Source organism: Eucyclogobius newberryi, unplaced genomic scaffold (genome assembly GCF_026437365.1).
Source record: "Eucyclogobius newberryi isolate DKJ021-1_F unplaced genomic scaffold, fEucNew1.0.hap1 SCAF_21, whole genome shotgun sequence".
NCBI lineage: Eukaryota > Metazoa > Chordata > Actinopteri > Gobiiformes > Gobiidae > Eucyclogobius > Eucyclogobius newberryi.
Genome location: NW_027315846.1, coordinates 16,586,804 through 16,608,276, shown reverse-complemented (window position 1 = coordinate 16,608,276; position 21,473 = coordinate 16,586,804). Strand labels below are relative to the sequence as shown.

The window sequence follows — 21,473 nt, the reverse complement described above, 5'->3', positions numbered from 1 at the left end:
GATTTGAAATGGCCTTGATGGTGGTTGTCTTCAACGTAATGGGCACATTCCAGAGTCTGGAGTAGATGCAGGAAAAGGATCTCGAATGAAAGAATGTCATGTTGAATTCCAAAGCATACAAACACACACACGGCAGTGTTTTGGCATGTAAAGAAAGAAAACGTGCCTTTGGGGCCAGATGAGTGCAATCAACTTTATGTACACATTATTTCCGAATGTTCTAGAATTGATTTGATAAAATCTCCCTGTGATTCTGAGGAGAAGAATTACCCAACATCCGTCACATTCGTCACTGTTAAATCCAAATTACACAGTCCCTTCTTCTTTTAGGATATATTTATTTCAACAACTTATTACGATTTCATGGAGCAAAAATACACTTATCTCAACTCTTCGTTTAAATATATGTATCTATTTCTATCTTAGTAACAGTAAAAGTGCTGTTATTTACAATATTGACACTTAATATAAAAAATAAAAAAAACACATCAAAACACCATCGATCTCCCATTGAGATGAAAGCATAAACCCTGATTTCAAAATGGAGTCCAAAATGTTGTCAGATAGAATTAAGATAACGATACAGTTCCCAGCAATTTTATTTTCCATAGAAAATTCTTGTGGGTAAAATGTTTAGTCTTGTTCAACACAAGATCCAGCGTTTTTGAGTCTGTGAGTCCTATAGTGTTGTTGTGGTGCACCCTTCCCTGATCTTTTCCATCATTAGGTCAAGCTGGCTGTCTCCCAGTGTCGGGTCAGTCTTTCTAAACTGGGAGCGTGGAGGGGCGATGGTGGTCAGCTCGTGTTGCTCTGCAAACATTATCCTTTGGTTGTCTTTGCGGATCTTGACAAGTTTGCTGATGCGCTTCCCGATCAAATAACACATCTCTAAGAGGCACATGAAGATGCACACGGCGCTGGAGACAACCATGAACAACATGAAGATTTTCTTCTCCGTGGGACGGCTGATGAAGCAGTCTACAGTGTTTGGACATGGGGCCAAGGTGCATTTGGATAGCCTGAAAGATAAAGGTGATCATGTTCTTATCAAGGTGACAAATGAAATCTGCCTGAACATTGACATGAGCAAAGCCCAAGTCAGTGATTGATCTGCACGCCTCTAACAGAGACTAGAGGACTGGGTGAGCATCACTGGCACTGTCCAAAATTGGTTAAACTCCTATCTAGAAGACAGAAAGTACGGTACTTTGATGAGATTGGTAACTGTGTTTCAGACCACATGCCCCTGACCTGTGGAGTGCCCCAAGGGTCAATCCTGGGACCCCTTCTGTTCAACCTCTACATGCTGCCGTTAGGTCAGTTGATACGCAGCAAAATATGTCCTATCACAAATATGCAGACGACACTCAGATCTATGTTTTGCTGATGGTAGATTAATATGGTGTGGATGCAAAAACCCTAATCCTGTAAAACAGCTGCAGTACATCCAGAACGCTGCTGCTCGGGTCCTGACTAGAACCAGGAAGTACGATCACATTAGTCCTGTTCTCAGGTCTCTGCACTGGCTCCTGTGGCTCAGAGAAGAGACTTTAAAGCAGCTCTGCTTGTGTACAAGTCTCTCCATGGCCTAGCACCAAAGTACATCTTGGATATGTTAGTGCCATATGAACCATCTCAGACTCTAAGGACCTCAGGGACCGGCCTCCTGCTGGTGCCAGAGTCAGAACTAAACATGGACCGGCCTCCTGCTGGTGCCCAGAGTCAGGACTAAACATGGGGAATAGTCCTCCAAGTATATGACTGAAAAGATTGTATTTATCTATTTTGTGCATGGAATTGCCTTGTGTATGAATTGTGCTCTACAAATAAACGTACCTAAATTTGCCATTTGATTTTATTGCAGTTTAGGCATACCTGGAATGTGGTATACAGTATACAGTAGTTTAATGATAGTTTTGCACTGTCCATACAGTATATTTTGTATCTATATTCAGTTGAAGTCTACTTTTATTCACAACTTATTTTATGCATGCCCATTATTTAATAGTTTATAATTGACCATTATTATTCATTGTTTTACATTGCACTATAATGCCAAAGCGCACAAAGACGCGTTTGTGTTTTCTTTTGAAAATTCCGTGACCTAATCTAACACATACTCCAGGTTTAGGGACCACTTTACCTGGGAAGGTCATATCCGTGGTATATCCTGTAGAGGAGGTAGAGGAAGGACACATCAAATCCAGCCTTGAAGATCAGGCTGACCAGGTAGGTCCACCACAGCCCCCCTCGCTTCTTCCCTGGGTTAGCGTACAGGTGTGATCCCTGGTGCTCGGCAACATACTTTACGTCTTTTCCTTCTCTGAACTTGACGTGAGCGATGACCATGAGCGACGGGCAGGTGACAAAGATGAGCTGCAGAGCCCACAGGCGGATGTGGGAGATGGGGAAGATGTGGTCATAGCACACGTTGGTGCAGCCCGGCTGAAACAGAAGCAGAGAGAAGTATTGGAAACTAGTTTGGAGATTCCAGTTTTATAGCAAACATTGTTTAACCGGAGGCATGGAGCAGTATCACCTATTTTCTCACTTGGAAAGTAACATGTCATTTTTGTCATTTATTGTTTAAGTTCTAAGTCTGGATTCGTTATTTATCATAACATTTGACCTAATATGATCACAGAAATGTTTTTATACAATTATTGCATTTATGCAGCGTATCCAATAGTTTCAGAATGAGTCACAATTAGGACCGCTGCCATAACACTTATTAAATCTTTTAAATGGGCCTCAAAATGTCACATATACCAGGAAGTTGAAACTCATGAATGCATTTGCAGTTAAATTGCTTTTATTCTGGGATTTCGGGGACAGTTTCATAAAATAACTTGTGGTCAGCACAATGCATAGTTATAATAATATGAATGTCTTTTATTCTGATTAAAAAAAACATTTACATTGCTTGTTTTGTTCACTTCACACCTGTTGATGGTAAGCTAATTTTGTAGCCACAGCTGCCCTGGGGTTAGTCCTGGGATCAGGCAAGATATGAGGCAGACTGACAGAAGTGAGGCTGCCAATCTGCTCCAACATCTCCTCTGACCACAACCAATCACCCACACAGATATACCAGTCTCAGCTGCATTCTCTACTCTGGAATTTCAACCAGTGTCCCGGGGAACACCTGTGTGCCTTGAGGTACTGCCAGGTGTGCCTTGAAAAAAATGCCCAATTTGAGGTAACAGATTCACACATGAATTTCATTGAATAACTTAACATTTTGGAGTAATTTATTCTTTAATTGTTTTTAATATAATACAGACAAACAAACAACATACAAAGAGTCGTCCATGGGAACTCAATCTTGTATCTGTGTATTTGTCCCATTTGACAATATGTCTGGCAAATACATTTTCAGGTTCACTGCAAAGTTAAAAAGCCTTTTCCGCTGCAACCAAAAGTACATTCCACAGGTATTCATCTATTGTTTGTATCTGATATACACTGTTTTAAAGCTAAATGGAATGTCGATGTGTCTGCAGTGTCTCATTGATCTCAGTCACTATAGCCAAATGTCATGCACCGCACATTGAAACAGACAATAATTCCCACTTTATACATGTTTTTTCCTCTAAAAGGTGTAATCTGGTCATATTTTAGGTGTGCTGCGGCGTCTTTTCGACCAATAAAGCGTACTGTAGACAATGATGCTTCCCCCTTACCTGTTTGGTGTTGCAGACAAAGTCCTTGCTCTCGTCGCCCCAGACCCTCTGAGCAGCCACCACGAACACCATCACCCGGAATACAAAGACCATAGACAGCCATATCCTCCCGAAAGCAGTGGAGTACTTATTCACCCCACTGAGGAGGCTCTCCAGACCCGACCAATTCATCCCTTCAACCGACTCTCCACCAAGATACCCTAAAAGAGAAAAATATCAGGGTTAATATTGATAAAAGGTGTTCACAGGATTGGTATGTGTGTGTTGCCACTCCTGTATGTGTCTAACATATCAACACATCAGCCATATTGTAGGGTCCTGCATGGGCATGTTTGAATCAGTCTGAGAATCTAATTTTTGTCTTGTTTTTGTGAAGCACATCTTTTCAAATTAAAGCTTGAAAACTTTATCTAATGGTACAAAACTTATTATAGGGCTCTGAATTTTATCGGCCTGTGGGGTAATGAAAGTCCATGGTCCAGTAATGAGAACAAGGCCGGAGACTCACTCACGTCACGCTCAGAAGTGGAAAATGGATGTCTTTCCTCGCTGGCAGAGAGAGATAAGGACAATTGTCTTTGTCTGGCATTCATAACACAGTGTTTCAGTTTATGATTGAGTTGTCTAGTTTTCTTGTTTGTGGGCATGAGTGATGTTGTTGTAGCGCATAATATCAGATTAAATAACATAATATTCCAGATATAGTGTGATGTTGGACACAGATTGGAAGTTGGTTTAACTAAAAATGTAATCGTTGTTGAGTTTCCTGTAACACTGGCTTATTTTCAACATATTGTGATTCAGCTTAGGCCTATCATCCACTGTTAGCTCGACTACAACTGTGCCATTTGTCTAATTTGGCATATTGTTTTCCAGCCACCATTGAGGACAAAAAATAGCTATATGTGATTGGAAAATATCAAATTTCTCAGTGGTTCATCTCTACACCAAATAACGTGCCTTACATTTTAGAGATGATTGCTTTAAATCCATGATGACTAACCTTTGTAATCGCCTTACTAGTAGTATAATGGCCCTCATTCTAAACTTAATGAACATTTGTGACATAAGATAAGATAAGATAAGATATTCCTTTATTGTCCCACATGGGGAAATTTCATTGGTGCAACGCAGGTAGATACAGAGGTAGATACAGAAGAACAGATCACTTATAGGAAGTCTGAAAAACACTTTCAGTAGAAGATCTCCTATAAATAAATAAATAAAAACTCCCATAGACAAATAAATAAATAAATAAATACCATTGCATGTGATCCCGACAGTAACTGCACATGAATATGTGTCACGACAGCACATAGATTGCACATGAATTTCACAGTAATTGCACATACGACAGAATTGCACATCAGTATTAGGTTAGGTCAGTATTGCGCCGGGATAACGTGACGATCTCCGGGTGAGACGACTGTTCTCCGCAGTTTCATGAGTTCCTCCTTTGTGGAAACGCGGTACGGCGCCGGCCGGGGGGCGGGGCCGGAGCCGGGGGGCGGGGCCGGAGCCGGGGGGCGGGGCCGGAGCCGGGGGACTCAGAGCCAAGACACATCGCAACGACACGACGAAAACACTCAATCCAGCCGAATAAAGTCAAAACAAGTTAATTTAAAGCGATTCCAGTGCGTGTCCCGATCGTTCGTGAAGTTCCTCTTTCATATAAACGTGTATATAAACGTGTACCGACGACACGCCGTACTTTAGCGCGGCCGGAGGGCGCGGGGGGGGGGGCTCGCTCGGAGCTAGCTCACGTCACAACACAACGAACGCAACGAAAAACGCTCAAATCCAGCCGAAAAAAGTCAAAAACAGTTGAATTAAAAAACTATTCCAGCGCGTGTCCCTATCGTACAGTAAAATAGAAAAAATATACTAACTATATTTACAAAATATAGGAGATAAAGCACAATAAGTGTGAGAAAGAAGAGAGAGCGTTTACACCGGGCTGCCAGCTGTACCAGCGCCTTATGACGTATTCTAGACATGTATTTTGTGTTATTTCTATTAGTCAGACTTGAGTGTTTCCCAACTAGTTTTTCAAGGTGAAAATTTAATTAAAATGTTCTTTGTAGTACATTTTAAATCCATTAAAACAAGACAATATATAGTAATAATTGACAATATTTCTAGACTTAATAGATGTATTTGCTTAGTGTGAGAAAAAACTTGGTGGGCACTAGAGACAAAAAAATAATGTCTCCATACGTTAACGTAAGTAGCGGGTTTACGCTTTGCTGTCTTTAGCGTTTAGTTGCCATATGTTTGTGTTTGAAATAACTATATAAACACTTTAATTTGCTTTGTGAGTCACCTATACCTGATGCATCAACAGCTCAGTATAAATCAGGAGTTAAATCTGATATCACATTATCAAGGTTGAGTGAGAAGCAATCATTAGTCATTTTATAACAGTAAAATAAATACCAAAGCAAGTTTTTTCCTATTATCACATGTTTAAAAACTATTCATCAACTTTTGATCAAATGCAACAGTTTTATCATTGTGCGTAAACATGCACGCCATCCCAGCACAATGTACACCACCTCAAGCACATGAGTCATTTGACATTATTGTAAGGTTAGAATGCATTAGAAATTATACTTTCTATTGCTTCTATTCGGATGAGTCACATGGATGTTGGGGGCCGTTCCAGGGCCTGTTTTGCCTGTACCAGACGTCCTCCCAGTGTTTAGACATACGCCAAATATTTAGATTTTTTTCGCCCACTTCTATGCTTTATTTTCTAGACTGTTGTTTCAATGCAAAAAAAGTCTGTATTTCTTACAACAATGAAGTAAAAGGTTTCTTTTAAAAGACATAAAGCAGCCACACTACACATGTCTATTGTGTAATACCCTCACACACTTTTCTTAGTGGTCGTAAAAGTAAAAGTTGTTCTATGCCTTGGTCTATTATAACAACATTCTTTTTTCTTTTTAAACTAAGTCGAGATCTCTTATTAGCACAGAAGCACGTACATAGCTGAGACCAAACATATGGAAACATTTACATTGTTTTGATCACACAATTTATGGAATGTATCATTTAAGTCTTACCTTTTGACAAAACCTGGCTCAGGTAGTAATACCTCCTTACAAGTTAGAAGAAAGAAATTAGAAATATAACATCATTCTTCAGTTCATTCTTCAGTCTTCAGTGTTGAGTTCCTTGCTTTTCCAGCGTCTGCCTGTCTCCTCCCCCAGCCACAGAAATCCTGCCAAACCAGATCCATCAGCTGCAACGTCACACACACATTATAATTCACATGTCCCATCTTGTAGCATCCACGCCCTCATCCCATGTGAAACAAAACTGTATGAACAGGTAAAGAAACATGTGCTTTGTTTCACCATGCAAAACAATTTTACCCATGACAACGGATCAGTGTGTTTAGGTAACCAGAGGGAAATGAAGTAGAAGAAGAGGAAGGAATGGGAGCCACACCTCACACTGTGGTTATTACACAGATGTTCCACTGCGTTTTCCCTTTTCTCTCTCAGGAAGACTTCACTTTGAGTGGGTTGGGCCTACACACGTCCTACAGTAGAGCTCAAATGGCAAAATGTGAATAAAGACCTGTAAAATAAGACAGGATTTTGTTGGTGCTGGAGGTAACTAAAATAATCCAAGGAAGAAACCACACTGTTTAACACAGACAGTAAACAGTGTCAGTGTAACCACTCTATCAATGTTAACCACTGGCACTACACCCATTAATAAAACTTTCATTAGCTGAGGCTTAGCTGTGACTGTACAGCAGATGGCAGCAATGACTATTTTGTCCATTCTCTAAAGAAGTGGTTCTCAAAGTGGGGGTTGCGAGCAGGGCCGGCCCAAGCCTTCAGGGGGCCCTAAGCGAAAACATTTTTGGGGGCCCCTCACCACGTCATCAGAATCAGTTTTATTGCCATTGTCAGTGAACAATTCACATATGGGAACTTTCTTCAACGCAAACAAAGCGCAACAAAGCGCAACAAAACTCCAGGGCATCTGTTTGCCAGTTAGTTTATTCTCAACACCTCACAAGCTCAAATATTGATAACTTAAATCCCACAATGCAACTTGGTATTCCGCTGACATCACCTCTACTCCCTGTACAAATAACACACGTCCCAGATATGTTTTTGGGCGTATTTGTGGGCGTTAAGGGTCGACAGCCACATTAGCACATTAGTTTAAATTAATGAACAGGGGGGTCTGGGCGCCAGAGATTTTCAGACCTTTTTTGGGTATTCTGCTGCATTTTAATGTGGTCCAGCCGGCTAAAGTAAGAGTAAAATGTTGAGGTTGTAATGCTATAAAATGATGATGTGATGAAACTGTGCCAGGAGAAAGTGACTAAAGCCAGTTATTAATACATTAGTGTACTTAATTGCTCAATACAATATTGGCTATGAAAAATAATTATGGTCAAATTGATTCATTTTAACTGAAAATGTAAAAGTAATAGTTATCCTTACTAATTTATCGTTTACAGCTCCCAACTGTTCCTTCTTGCCAAAGTGACAAAACAAGTTGTATTAACTTAAACAAATAGCATAAGCATTGCTTGATTAACAATTAACACTGATAAAACAGTGCAAACATGTTATTCCCAGAGAATGAACAGAACTAGAAGTGAAGGTCCAAACCCAGCTATAGTGAAGAGACTGTGTTTCTGCAACTTTGCCACTTTTATATAAAAATATATAGTATTAGTCTATAACAGACATAATCATAATATGTCTGGTTATTTTTCATTATCAATTTATAACAAATAGTCTAATGATGCTTTTTAAATAAATTGAAATGTTTTATTGCTCTATTAAAAGTGAATTAGAATATAAGTGTTTGTTCTGATCAGAACATCACACACTGGACTCCTGCATGAAACAGTGCTGCGATGTGATTGGCTGATGGACCTTACACGCATAAACCTTTACGTTCCTCTCATTGCACGTTAAGAAGTCAAACAGACATCACGAGTCACGATTGATCTCACACATGGTGATGTGAGAGAGGGACGCAAACTCAAACCGCTCATCTCTAAGTGAGGCTGCACAGGGGCCCGGGACAGGGGCCCACGGGGCCCGAGACAGGGGCCGCACACTGTTCACTCCAAAGTCTCACGTCAGAGGTTCTGGACAAGACGGCGCTCGTCCGGACCGGATCTCCGCCTCTTAGTGACCCGGGGCACAGACGCCCCTCACCGGCCTCACCTGCAGCTAACACTACCGGGCTGGTGTAAATGTTAGGCTTATTATCTTTCATTCAGACATATTGTGCACGGGGCAGAGCTCTCGTCGCCTCCAGCCTGAGCAAACTAACGTGACAGAATCGTGTTGTTTCAAACAGCAGCATTAACCGTCTCTTTGTAAGAGAAGTTCAATACCTGGAGAGTGTTGTTGAGTTTGCAGTTTCTTTACATCTTCAAGAAGTTTCTTCTTTCGTTTTTCGGCATCAGGGGGATATATTCCTCTGGACATGAGGACCACGTTGTGTTGTGTTTATGTTTTGCTCTCGATCTCCTCGCGCACAATAAAGTTGACCAATCAGCGCAGGTTTGGTGTCTTGGTTGCCAGATTGTCATTACAAATAAATGCGGTTTGTGCCTTATATGTTACCGCTGTGTGCGCTGCCGCGCCAGCAGCGCTACTACACTAGTGGCGCACGCTGCGCTTGCACTTCTCATAAAACGGGTTGCCAGATTGGGGGCCCTACTAACGCCTCGGGGCCCTACGCGGCTGCTTAGTTCGCTTATAGGCTGGGCCGGCCCTGGTTGCGAGGCATGAGCTGGAGGCACAAGATCATGATTTTAAACTGAAAACAGCATCATTTTCCGAGTTTTCTTGCTTAGCGTATAACCTGCATTAAATTTTGATGTGGGAGTCCCAGGTCAGTTCCATAGTTATTTTGAAGTCTAATTGATTCAGAGGGTGGCCTCGGAGGCTAGGTATGTGTCCTGTTGAATGTCCCATCATGTGATGAACACAGACCACAGCACACATGCAGGGAACTCCCCTGCAGAGGCCCAGAAGAAAAATAATACAATTGAAAAAGCAGTTACTTGGCTATTACATCAAGCGTATTAAGATATAATGTTATCCTAATGTAACAAATGTCCTGTATTATTGTCTGTGTCCATAAGATGGAAGTGTAAAAAGATAGCGAACTCTAAAATACATGGTCCAACTCCAGACCTACCAGTCGTATACCAGCAACGTGAGACTCAAAATGTCAAAGAAAAACTGTCGGAAGTTGCATTTCTATTTCCCAAAATAAAAGCTCTTGTTTGCAGCCACACTGGTCAAGAGCGGAAGTGGCTCGTGCCTTTGGCTCAGTATTCTCTGTGTGGCGCATTTGACATTTCAGCTCATCATGCAGACCCTGCGTGCTCTTCTTTACCACTAAACTGCATTTGTCGCTCACGGAAAACAACATTTAGTAAGATATACCCTTCATTATGTTTCATACGTGTACATTTGTACTTTTGTATGCTACAAATGCCGTTATTTCACAAAACACCGTGCGTTTCTCTGCCCGGCGGATGGATGCTTCGGTCTCGTTCGGTCTCGTATCATCACGAGCCGTGTCGTGATGTTGACCTGGTTTTCAAGACCTGGATCATGGATGGCTCTGCCTTTTGTGACAAAAAGCGACAGTTGGTTGTGATTTCATTTGTGTTACGGGCGAGCTCGTTAAGTCCTTGCAACACCCCGTTTTGAAACGCTACCTGCATTTTATTATAAATAAAGCCAGCGGCTGCTAGCGTTAGCTTCATGGTAACGTTAGCATTTTCAATATAAAGTAAAGGCACTTGAAACTGAAGGATCGGCTCCTCCACAGACTGCTGTCCAGACGGTGGACCAACACGATTAACACACGATTAACACTGTATGTTTTGCCAGATGTCCAGTGCGACTACAACTTGTGTTAACCTACTGTGTGACTGTTTATAAGGTTATGTATGAAGGTTGTGCGCGGACCTGCATAGTTACAAATATGGAGTCATTACACATGAACCATCGTTACATGTCTCCACCATGTCTACTATTTACCTAAAATACCCTCTAGGCACAAATAAGATAATTATGCATTCTTGTTTGCTTGTACCAATAATGCAATATTTTATTTCCCTGTATGTTGAAAGACAGGTTAGAAGCATCAAGCAGGCCATAGACTCCAGAGAAGTATCATCATCATCAATGGTGTGTCTACAACTAGCAGCCGGCACAATTTCCCGTGTACGCTCAATGAACTATCTCCACAGCTCACATCACAGTGAGTACTGCTCTGAGATCGGCTGTTCTCAGTACTTGTGTACTTGTGTAGTACACATCTCATCTCTGCGACAGGCTGCATATGTATGGCGTTTGCGAAGCTTGGAGGGGAGTTTTGCCAGGCACAGCACCTACTGCTCATTGTGGACAAGTGAACGGGAGAGCACGACGCCACAACTGCCACTGTCATCGAGAGGTGTGTGGTAACTCAGGTGGTTTAGCAAGTGATGGATTTGTAATAGGAACTAAATTCTCTGTCTTCCAGGTCTGTATTGACATCCTATTGGACCCTTATGTGGAAGAGTCACCTGTCTGTCTCTTGGAGAAGAGACTTTCCTTTTAATCTGGGATTGTCCTCTCTCTCCCTGCTTCGATCCTTACTTATCAAGACACATTAAAATCCTGTCTTTGCCTTTTCTTATTGACATCAACATTTTGAATTCAACCCCAAAGCCAGATTTTGCAATTGCCAAGTAATATTTTTCACAAACATTTTCTATTAAAAATAGTGATTTAAGTGCCCCCTTTCCTGAGTGAAAATATAGTATTACTGGCTGTGACAACATTTTAGAAAAGCACACCAGGGTTGATCTCTTTCCTGTAAAAATGAATCGACCAGCTCCAGTGGAGATATCCTATGATTGCCTGAGGTTTCTCATTACACACAACCCCACCAACCAACAGCTGGGAAAGTTCATTGAAGTAAGTTCAGTTTCTCTATTGATATTTCTTAAACAATACATGTGTATGACATTTGAAAAATAACTATTATTGCATTTAGGATCTTAAAAGCTTTGGTGTGAACACACTTGTCAGAGTGTGTACTGCTACCTATGATAAAGCACCAGTGGAACAGGAAGGCATACAAGTTGTTGTAAGTGTTACATTTAGTTGATGGAAGATTTCTATATTTTCATCAGAGATTAAAACACGTTTTGTGTAGGATTGGCCTTTTGATGATGGCTCTGCCCCCCCTGAGCAAGTGGTGGATGATTGGCTCCACCTTCTGCAGACCAAATTTAGAGAGGAGCCTGGATGCTGTGTGGCTGTCCACTGTGTGGCAGGGCTCGGACGGTAGGTTCAACTCAACTCTCATTTACTCAATATATCTTTTCCATGAAACTATAAGGTTATCATTGTGTCGTTCCCATATGCTAACCATAGTGCTCCGGTTCTGGTGGCTTTGGCCTTAATCGAGTGTGGAATGGAATATGAGGATGCTGTGCATTTCATTAGACTGTAAGTATCTTCAAGTGTAGTTTTTTGTACAGTTCTGAAATGGTTTATGCTCAAAGTTCCTTTTTCACCAGGAAACGCCGTGGGGCATTCAATGCTAAGCAGCTGGTATACCTGGAGAGCTACAAGCCTAAACTGTGTCTGCGCTCCAAGGATGCAAATGGACAGAGCTGCTGCATACAGTAGAACATATGCAGCACATGTGATGAAGGCTATTTAAATTTTAAAGCTGTTCATTGTTTTAAATTTGAAACATTTATGCAAGAAACAGAAACACCATTTAGACATTATTATTATTCCCAATTGAAGAATCCTGTTTCTTATTGGCATCAAGTCCTCTTATTTAATATGTAGCATACAGTCGCATATAATTCACTGTGACACTGTAAATCACTCGTACATGTTTTCTGATGTAAGTTTCAGAGACTTCCCTTGTACTGCAATTTTATTCCTCTAAAACAAAAACATTGTGTTATGCAGTCAGAATCCAGCACAATTCCTGTGATCGTAATATATATATATATATATATATATATATATATATATATATATATATATATATATATATATATATATATGCATTACACACATATGCATATATATATATATATATATGCATTACACACATATGCATATATATATATATATATATATATATATATATATATATATATATATATATATATATATATATATATATATATATATATATATATATATATATATATATATGCATATATGCATTACACACATATGCATATGCATATATATATATATATATATATATATGCATTACACACATATGCATATGCATATATATATATATATATATATATATGCATTACACACATATGCATATGCATAATGCCTATTGTCTGCAGATGCACAGGTGAAATCTGCTGTATTAAACCGTACTATGGTCCAAATTTCTACTGCACCTACTCTATGCCCTAACCTGAACTCCAGGTGCTTGGTCTGTTTGTTGAAATTATTGTAAATGTTTTACACTGTCCACCATGACGCAACATTAAAGGCCAACTCTCTCATGTCGAATGTATTTACAAAAGACAATATCAAGACTCCACTAAAGCGTTATAGTGTGCTATTGGCTCATACGTCAACTGAACCTTACATGTGCTTGTAATGGTGTGTGTGCAAACTGCATCCTGCGTTACAGCACCGCTATAACAGTTTATGTCATGCACTAAAGAAGATGCGTACCAATAGTTCAGTTTTCTTCACTTCTGTGCTCTTCTCTCCATTGCTACAATACCGGCTGATATAAGGCTTGTCCTTATCTTTGCTCTGTACCTCTGTATCTTTGCCAGCTGCTACGTTTGGAAGAAACTATTGGTCTTTATTGGCGTCTGTTGCATTTGATACCCTTCATTTTTATTATTATTTATACCCATCGTGTTTCTTTGTAATATGATGTCTGTTGGGGAAAATTCTCTTAGTGTCTTCTGATTAATAAAGATGTTAAGTAATGTAATTTCCCTTTTTTTTTTGAAGATCATGGCGGCATGAATGTGTTCTCCAGAATATCCCACATTCAACCATGAGCTTTAGACAGGATTCATCTTTCTGTGCACTAAAATGTTGTATGGTCGACACGGCAGCAGTGCCAGGATAGATGAATCAATGCTATCACATGGATGACTAGCGTTTGCAGGAAGTCTGAGTCAAAATCAGGTCAGCTCTATTTGGAAACTCCTGAAACACCAAAAGGCCACACCATGGGCCGGCCTCCAAAGCTCTTCAGATCTGCATGTAGGACTGTACACATATATCCACACACATAAACACATATCGATAGGGCTCATTCACAGTTGATTGCTCATATCGACTGAACCCAAAAGCACACATTGTCACATTGTCCTGTTCATCATTTCTTTCCATGGTGCCTGCCATGAGGATAAGGACATCTTGTGTTTGTGATTCCTTTTGTGAGCGGCAGAGGGCGCCATTGCAATAACTTCCTTTCATTGTCACATTTTATTATAATTTTTAAATTGTATTAGCCAATTTTGCGGATAGGCCAATCTCAAAAACGTCGTGGCTGTGTCCCACAAAAAGTGTCATTATTCGCGCCTCCTGAATGAAATCACGGTTTAAAATGACAATAAAACAACTGGAGGTAGCCCACATAAAGCGCATTTCGGTGTGTTACGGTAATCACCAGACGGGGGCGCCCACGCGTTAAAACAATATTGCCTCAAACTAAAATTGTTTTTTATTCCCAATCGACTTTCTAAGCACACGTTTTTCCTTCACTCGCGACTGTTCGATGGCGATGAGGACGTGCGCGAGGAAGAGGAGGAGGCGCGCGCGCTGTCTCGACAGATGACCCACTTTTCACCCCGCGCCAGCCCAGACCAGACCAGTCCAGGAGCGCACAGTCAGAAGTGAGAACATCCATGACATTCCCCGTGCGGCAGTTGTTCCCAGGAGCTCCGCGTTTCCTCTCAGATTGTGCGCAGAAGGAAGGAAGAGGGAGGGCTCGTGCCTCTGAAGCTCAGGGCTGTTTCTGAGCATCTGGAGCTCGGTTCTGTGGAAGGGGGGAACGAGGGATCGGAGGCGCGTGGGTATTTACGCGAAAGTTTAAGTTTAATTGTGGAGCTTAAAATCTAAGCTTAAAAGGAAAGGAAAGGAAACAAGGACGACAAGGAGGAGAGGGAAACTTTGTCATATATAACGGGAGCGCACAGCTGGAGCGGTCATGTTACCGGTGAGTGTGTCCATTGATCTTTACGCACAGGAAATATGCGTATTTCTGACACTACACTTAACACAAATATTTAAAAAAAGAAAAACTTGGCGTGAGTGGCGTCAAATAAGAGGTTACTGTCGCCTAATATTAGTTAAGGCCACTTCCGGTTAAGTTAACTACTGTACCTTGAAGTTCAGTGACTCACCGTGCACCTTTCTTAAACCATAGCATTGAATACTTGATGGTACGTTTAGATTGTATAGATTATCACTTTAAATATGTTATTATCAATGCATACAGCTGCAATTCTTAATATTTCTGTGCTGCCATTCATGTCTTTTGACCCAGTAAGTGTTGGCCTATTATATAGCAACCACCTGTGGCTTCCTGTCTCCATTGTCCAGTTAAACCAATGCAATCTTAAACAGGCCTGGTATTAAACATCTACTGACTTCTCATGACAGATTATGCAAAGAGCTGGCCACTTTGAGGGAGAGGTTGCTTACACCGTTTACAGCACAGTCCTATCCTATATTTGTCCAATTCATCCCCTCAGATATACATTTGTGTTTCTGTGCAGAGCCTTTCCTTCCTCTCTCTCTCTTCTGTCCAAAAACACTGCACCTCTTTGTGGCTGCTGTCAGATGGGGACAATGCACTAAAGATATAAGGTTGTGTTTACGGCCATGGAAGAAAGAGCAGGCTACCACTCTGACCTATGACCTTTGGGCTCTAACTTTCATCCCAAGTGCATTCACAATTTTGTCTTCACTTTTTCGACTTTCACATGGTTTATTGTGGCTCGCTGCAAAAAATCCAATGCAAAGCAGACCGTAATATCATTTGGCAGGATCTAAGAAGCAAGTGCACATTTCCCTTGGTGGAAGTTGGCAATATTCTGACTGTCAAAGGAGCATCGGATGAGATTGCTTTTATATGCCAGTGGCTTATGGAAATCTTTGTCGGTCTCGTGCTTTGGCGGTGGCATGCAGTTCCTATAGAGACATTAGTGGCAGATTGATGTGTGTGTGTGTGTGTGTGTGTGTGTTGGGAGGGAGGAGGAACACAAATCACTGTCAGCTGTCACAGTTTTAAGTATTGCACAGCCCAAAAAGCAGACAGGAGCTGATAGAGCGGTAATATTATACCTCTGGCGGTTGTTTGTTTATGCACATTATTCATAAGGCACACACTTGAAGATTTAAAGACTGGAATACATGTTTGAAGACTTGTTTGGTGTGTTTTTACAACGTTAGTGCTACACCTGCAACTAACTGCACCCCAATTGCACTTGTATTGCTTCTTTTGCTTCTACTACTTTATCACCACGACTGCTACTACTGCTGCTGCTGTAACTACTGCAATGCTCAGAGGTAGACGAAGAGTAGTTACTTCAAATTTATATTTATCAAGTAGAAGTAGGGATGTCAAGATTATTAGGTTAATCTTGATTATTTTGGTCACAAGATACAGTAATCCTAGAGACTAAAAAATGATAATAATGATAGTGACAATAGATTTTTTTTTTTATTTTCTTATTAAATTCATAGAAACGTACTTTTGGAACTAAATTAGGTATTTTTTAGTTCAATTAAAATACATGTTGGAAGCAAAATTAAGTTCTGCTCAGCCTTTCCTCAAAAAAGTAAAATTATCTTGCTGTTAATGTCAAATTTATCATTCAGAAACATTGATTTCCTAAAGCAGGTCACATATTGAGGCACGGTAATGTGTTAAGCAAACAAGAAGGAAAGAAAATTTAAGACTGTTTTGTTGCTTTGGTTGTGATGTTAATATTTAAATTTGCAATAGTTTTTCTCACACTAATTTTCACACTGAAATTTGAAATCGTGACATCCATAAGTAGAAGTGGCCAAGGAATTTGCTCCATTAAAAAGTATTTGGGGAAACTACTACTCAAGTAACTGTAAAAGTAACTGTCTGGGCATAATATCTCATTTGTCATTTTAAGTCAAAGTAATTTGAAGAAAAAAACATAAAGTCTGGTATTCAAATGTCCACAAAATTGAGAAAAATAAATGATATTTGAAGGAGTGATGCAAGAAACACAAATGTTTAATATTGTATAAAGCTTTTGTCACTTTTTGACACAATTTCACGGTTTTGCATTTTTATTTCTTTACTGCTATATTAGTACTACTACATCTGCTTTGCTACAAGGCTGCTACTCATACCTATGTGCCTATTCAAAAAGTGCCATTCATTTTCAATAATTGGGCAATCCTGAGACCAACTACTTTCCTTTTCTGTTGTAAAGTGAATTTGCAGGCGTGGCCGTAGCTCGCCTACAACAGCAGTGCAGTGGTAGCTCTTTTATTCTTGCATGAGCATGAGCAACACTTTTCTAAATGTGGTCCCACTCTAAATGCCTGTGTTATTAAATCTCCCATTTCCTCAGGGACCGTTTTTTCCATCCAAATATTCAGATGCACGAATGTGAGAACACTGAATGAACTCAAAAGTACTCGACCCCTAACGGCACATATAAGGATTAATTGGAGTGCGTGCTGTAACAAACGAGGAGCCAGGACAGTGTATCGGAGTTGGAAAAACGCCACGGCCGCTCGCAGATGACACTGACAGAAAATCGTTGCGCTCCCAGGAGAACGTCTCACCTTGGACGGTCACGAGAGCAGGTAGGAAGACGATACAGAATGAGACCAGACTTAATATTTAAATACTGGGTAGATTTTGATACGATTTTGGAGGAAAAGGCAATAGGATGAACTCTTAAGTATCTGGAAGGCAGTGCAAGATAGTGTCACATGCAGTCTTTCTAATTGGAGCCACGAGGGGTCAGTAATGAAAGCTTTTTGTCATATAATAGATTGTAAACCATAGTTATAACAATCATATATTTGTGGACGTTTTTCAATTGTTAAGTAGAGCATGTCTCCCGCAGAACTGTGTAAAAACGAGCCCAAATTCAAATGGGGCATGTCTAGCTCATTACTGTAGTCTGTCTTTCCTCGCCCTGTCTACATTTGTCCTTGCACTAAGCAGCTGGTGACAGCAGCTGATGAGCCATACATTCCCCAGTAGACGTGCTGTCTCTCCACTCCATTATCAGGCTTCGGAGTGGAAGACGCGCGAGCCTTTGTTAAGTAGAACGACAAGATTGTTGGATTTTATTAGCGGTAGCCTGCGCGCACAGAGGAATCGTATCTCTCTGTGTATCGTGGCTGTTTTGTCTTCTGTGGGTGGGTTGTACTGTCTTGTCCACTTGAACCGTTTGGAAGGACATTTTGTTTATACACACTGAGAAGGCGGAGCCAGCCAATTCACACTGTTGAGTCGGTGTAGATGTTGAAGCTGTACTGATGTAGTCCTGGAAAATATGGATATGCCCATAATAATCAGAAGATATTTCAGTTTTCCAGCTGAAATTTGACATGTGATAGCTTTGAAATGTAAAAGGACTGTAAAATGATTAACTGTGCAGAAACATCACTCATCCTTGTTTGAAACATAAGCTCCATTTGTTCCATTTTTATTTTCAATCAGCTTCATTTTGCAGTGTATATTTTCATTTAAAAAAACAAAATAAACAATACTAAAATCTTCAACAATCTTCACTTTATTGATTATTTAATATATTGCCCACGGCTAAACAAGGACTCTCTAAATATGCACATATAGCATAACAGTTTACGGCTGCTTTAACCATCTGTAGAATATGTATCATGTTTATCTCAAGGTGTTGGGTTTGATTCCAGGACATCAGTGGCCTAGTCCCAGTGTCCATGTTGTTATTTCACAGTATGTCTTTTGATTTATCTGGCGTCTGTCTGTTTAAACAGAGAACAATTGCAGTCTTGTTTGATCGTACAGCAGCAGGCGACGGGACAGTCTGTTAGTTTACTTCTCTTTGCACATATAACAGGGCTGTACGCACATGCACCACACATGTGACCTTGTGTTTGTGATAGCGGGACACTGCGACTGCCAGTGGTGCTTCTGTGTTCTATATGTGTGTAATCATCTCTGTGTGTCTAATCTCAGCCTCCAGCTCTAGCACTGCTCCTGCTGGACTATAGGCCTATGTACCTGATTTTAACATTGCAAAACCGGAAGTCGTTTTTTAAATGTGTTTCCCTTTGGCACATTGTTAATAATCACATGCATAAATGTTTTGGCTCGTGCAAAGTTTTAAAAGAGCTGTTTTTTTTAAAGTGAAACTGGGGCGGACCACCCAAGCGCAGCCAATGAGAGCACTGTATTCAACTCTTACTTCCAGGTTCCAGGCTTCCAAGTTGCAGACGGTGTGCAGTGGTCTCCTTTTTAAGAAATATGCTCTTTAAAGGAACAATAACATCAGCTTTAAGTGTACTGTAAAACTAAAGTAAGTGAAATTCTTCCAGTGATGGTGTCTGACCAGACCCATGTGTGACCTGGTTGCACTACAGTGACTACACTAAGCTATAAAAAAGTTCAGTCATGGGGTCGCCGGGCTTTTTAAAGACCTCATATATGGATGACACTTTCATTTAGTCAGTAATTGGCCAAGACTGACAGACATTTGAACAGAAAAGACGGTGGTCAAACCATTTTCTAATTCGGAATTATTTATTTACATTTTTATGGAAAGGTTTTGGATATTTTCCTGCAGCTGTATTACTAGTGGCACAACTCCATTAAAGCACTACAGAGGAGTTTAGAGCCTGGGCCTTTGCGTGGATTTGGATAAAACACAAGTGCATCAGCATCACACACATTGTCTAAACTTTAAACAGTGTATGACGCTGATGGACCCATGTTTTTTTTCCAAATTTATTCAAAGGCCCGGTCCCACTCGCCTCAGATGACTCACTGTTTCCTCCAGGCCTCTAATGGCTTTGCTTTGTCACATAAAAACAGCATGTGTATTAAAAGATAGGCTGAAAGCTCCATCAGAGCTGGAGTGTGTCTGGCAGGATCTTATCTGTCAATATCAGCTCGATTGTGATCATGCTCTTCCTCCATAACAGGCCGGCTTCTTTGTAAGGCGACTCCCTCTGCTCGTCCCTGTCCTCCTCTCTCACGCTCTTAAGTCTACAGTCTACTGACAGCCACATTTCACTCCAACTCTCACCTAAACTCTGCACTTTCTCTGTGGAGCTCCCTTTTCCTCTGCACTGGAGGCACATGAACGGGGACGGGCGCGCACACACCCCGGAGTGTGTCTCTGCCCAATGCTGCTCAAATGAAACGCTTCTTTGGCCTGGTGTTGGATCGACTGCTGCTTTTATCCAAGAACATCAAAGTGAATAAAAGCGGGAAAGCAAAGAAGAAGGGCAAAACTCGCAAGAAACAGAAGAATGTGAGTACTTGATGTGGCCTATTTTACACTCTGAAGAAGCAAATAGTTAAGATAGAAGAGAAAACTATTTGCACATTTGATTTGTGATAAATTATGAAGGATGTTTCTGTTATATATTGGCGGGAAAAAACTAAAATGTTGAAAGGCATTGCTATGTTTTCAAACAAGGGGTTCCATGCTATTTCGCCTACAGACTATCTCTACTCCCCAAAATAACCCGGGTCCACTCGAGGGGCAGTCTAGGAACCACTGCTTGTGTATTTTTTGCCTCTCATCAACACATGGCTATTGTGCTACCTCTTTTATTCACACAAAAAACACTATTATGCCTGGTTCGACACACCAACCATTGCACAGAAGTTGAAAGAGTTGTAAGTCTTTGCCCTGGTGTTGGAAAAGCATATGTTTATGAATACACGTTATGAGTAACATAATATGAAGCCTGCATGTTGAGTCTTGTTGACCTGTTTAGATTATATGGGCTCTCAGGTGACCCCTGTGTGGTGGTGACCCATATAGCTCCAAAGTGGGGGTCTTCTATATAGCATTTACTGAAGTTCTGATTTTCTTTCATCCTAGTTTCAGACAAAACATTTTTTGGGTCAAGTGCAATAATAATACAACAATACTAAACTGCTAATCTACAGTTTCTCACATGATTTCTTATGTTATAGCATACTTTATTCAATGGGTGTACCAGGCTCCATGCTTGACTGCATATGAAATTATTGCATTTATGTGTTTTATTCTGTTATCTAATGTGGTGTTTGCACAGGTCTTCGATGCTTTATATGAAACATGCAAAAGCCTGCGGGGTTACAGTGGTCTCGAGTCTAAGACCAGCACAATTAGTCATCTTAAAACATGGCCTGTTCAAGCCCCTGCTGTGCTGCTGGGTTTTGATCTGCAGTGTGTGTGGTGGTGCGCCTCTAATCCAGGCTCAACAGGGTGGGCTCTGGTTAGTGCGTCTGTTTGCAGCCACAGATCTGCAACAGGCGCGTACAATACTGTGGATCACTGCATGGTGTACAGACGGGTGACTGTCTGAGCACAGCTAAAATGTGTGTCAGAGGGGAAGAAGGAAGATGAAGCATGTACGTTTGAGCTCGGGTCTGTGGTCCTGTGAATTACCCTAAATGTATCAGTCGACAGCCCACTCACGCTCTGACATGACGTCACTGGGCCTGGGAGCGGACATCGAGTAACATCACAGAACAGGTTATTATTTTAGTCAGTTACATTAATGTTGAGTG

General features: G+C 40.8%; 3 protein-coding genes across 5 annotated transcripts in view; 2 read left to right on the top strand and 1 right to left on the bottom strand.

The window, feature by feature from the left end:
- Positions 1–395: 395 nt before the first annotated feature.
- On the bottom strand, positions 396–6,941 carry LOC140370653 (gap junction beta-4 protein-like). Its single transcript, XM_072457851.1, has 4 exons — positions 6,752–6,941; positions 3,684–3,883; positions 2,144–2,445; positions 396–1,019 (listed from the first exon to the last, which is right to left on the bottom strand). Exons 2-4 carry the CDS (start codon positions 3,852–3,854, stop codon positions 680–682), a joined length of 813 nt encoding a protein of 270 aa, XP_072313952.1. The 5' UTR covers positions 3,855–3,883; positions 6,752–6,941; the 3' UTR covers positions 396–679.
- Positions 6,942–9,986: 3,045 nt separating this feature from the next.
- Positions 9,987–12,680, top strand: LOC140370659 (protein tyrosine phosphatase type IVA 2-like). Its single transcript, XM_072457856.1, has 8 exons — positions 9,987–10,118; positions 10,825–10,955; positions 11,030–11,150; positions 11,220–11,656; positions 11,736–11,828; positions 11,898–12,028; positions 12,119–12,193; positions 12,265–12,680. The coding sequence occupies exons 4-8, from the start codon at positions 11,561–11,563 to the stop codon at positions 12,374–12,376; spliced, it is 507 nt and encodes a 168-aa protein (XP_072313957.1). The 5' UTR covers positions 9,987–10,118; positions 10,825–10,955; positions 11,030–11,150; positions 11,220–11,560; the 3' UTR covers positions 12,377–12,680.
- A 2,179-nt stretch (positions 12,681–14,859) lies between these two features.
- The window catches only part of LOC140370080 (apoptosis-stimulating of p53 protein 1-like), a 35,264-nt gene continuing 28,650 nt past the window's right edge, over positions 14,860–21,473 (top strand). The window contains exon 1 of one of the 3 annotated variants that reach the window (XM_072457024.1): positions 14,860–14,918. In XM_072457024.1, the coding sequence (XP_072313125.1) occupies positions 14,910–14,918 (9 nt within the window). In that variant the 5' untranslated portion in view covers positions 14,860–14,909. Of the gene's footprint in view, positions 14,919–19,964; positions 20,221–21,473 lie in introns of those variants that run through there. The other 2 variants (XM_072457022.1, XM_072457023.1) reach the window with 2 other exon arrangements.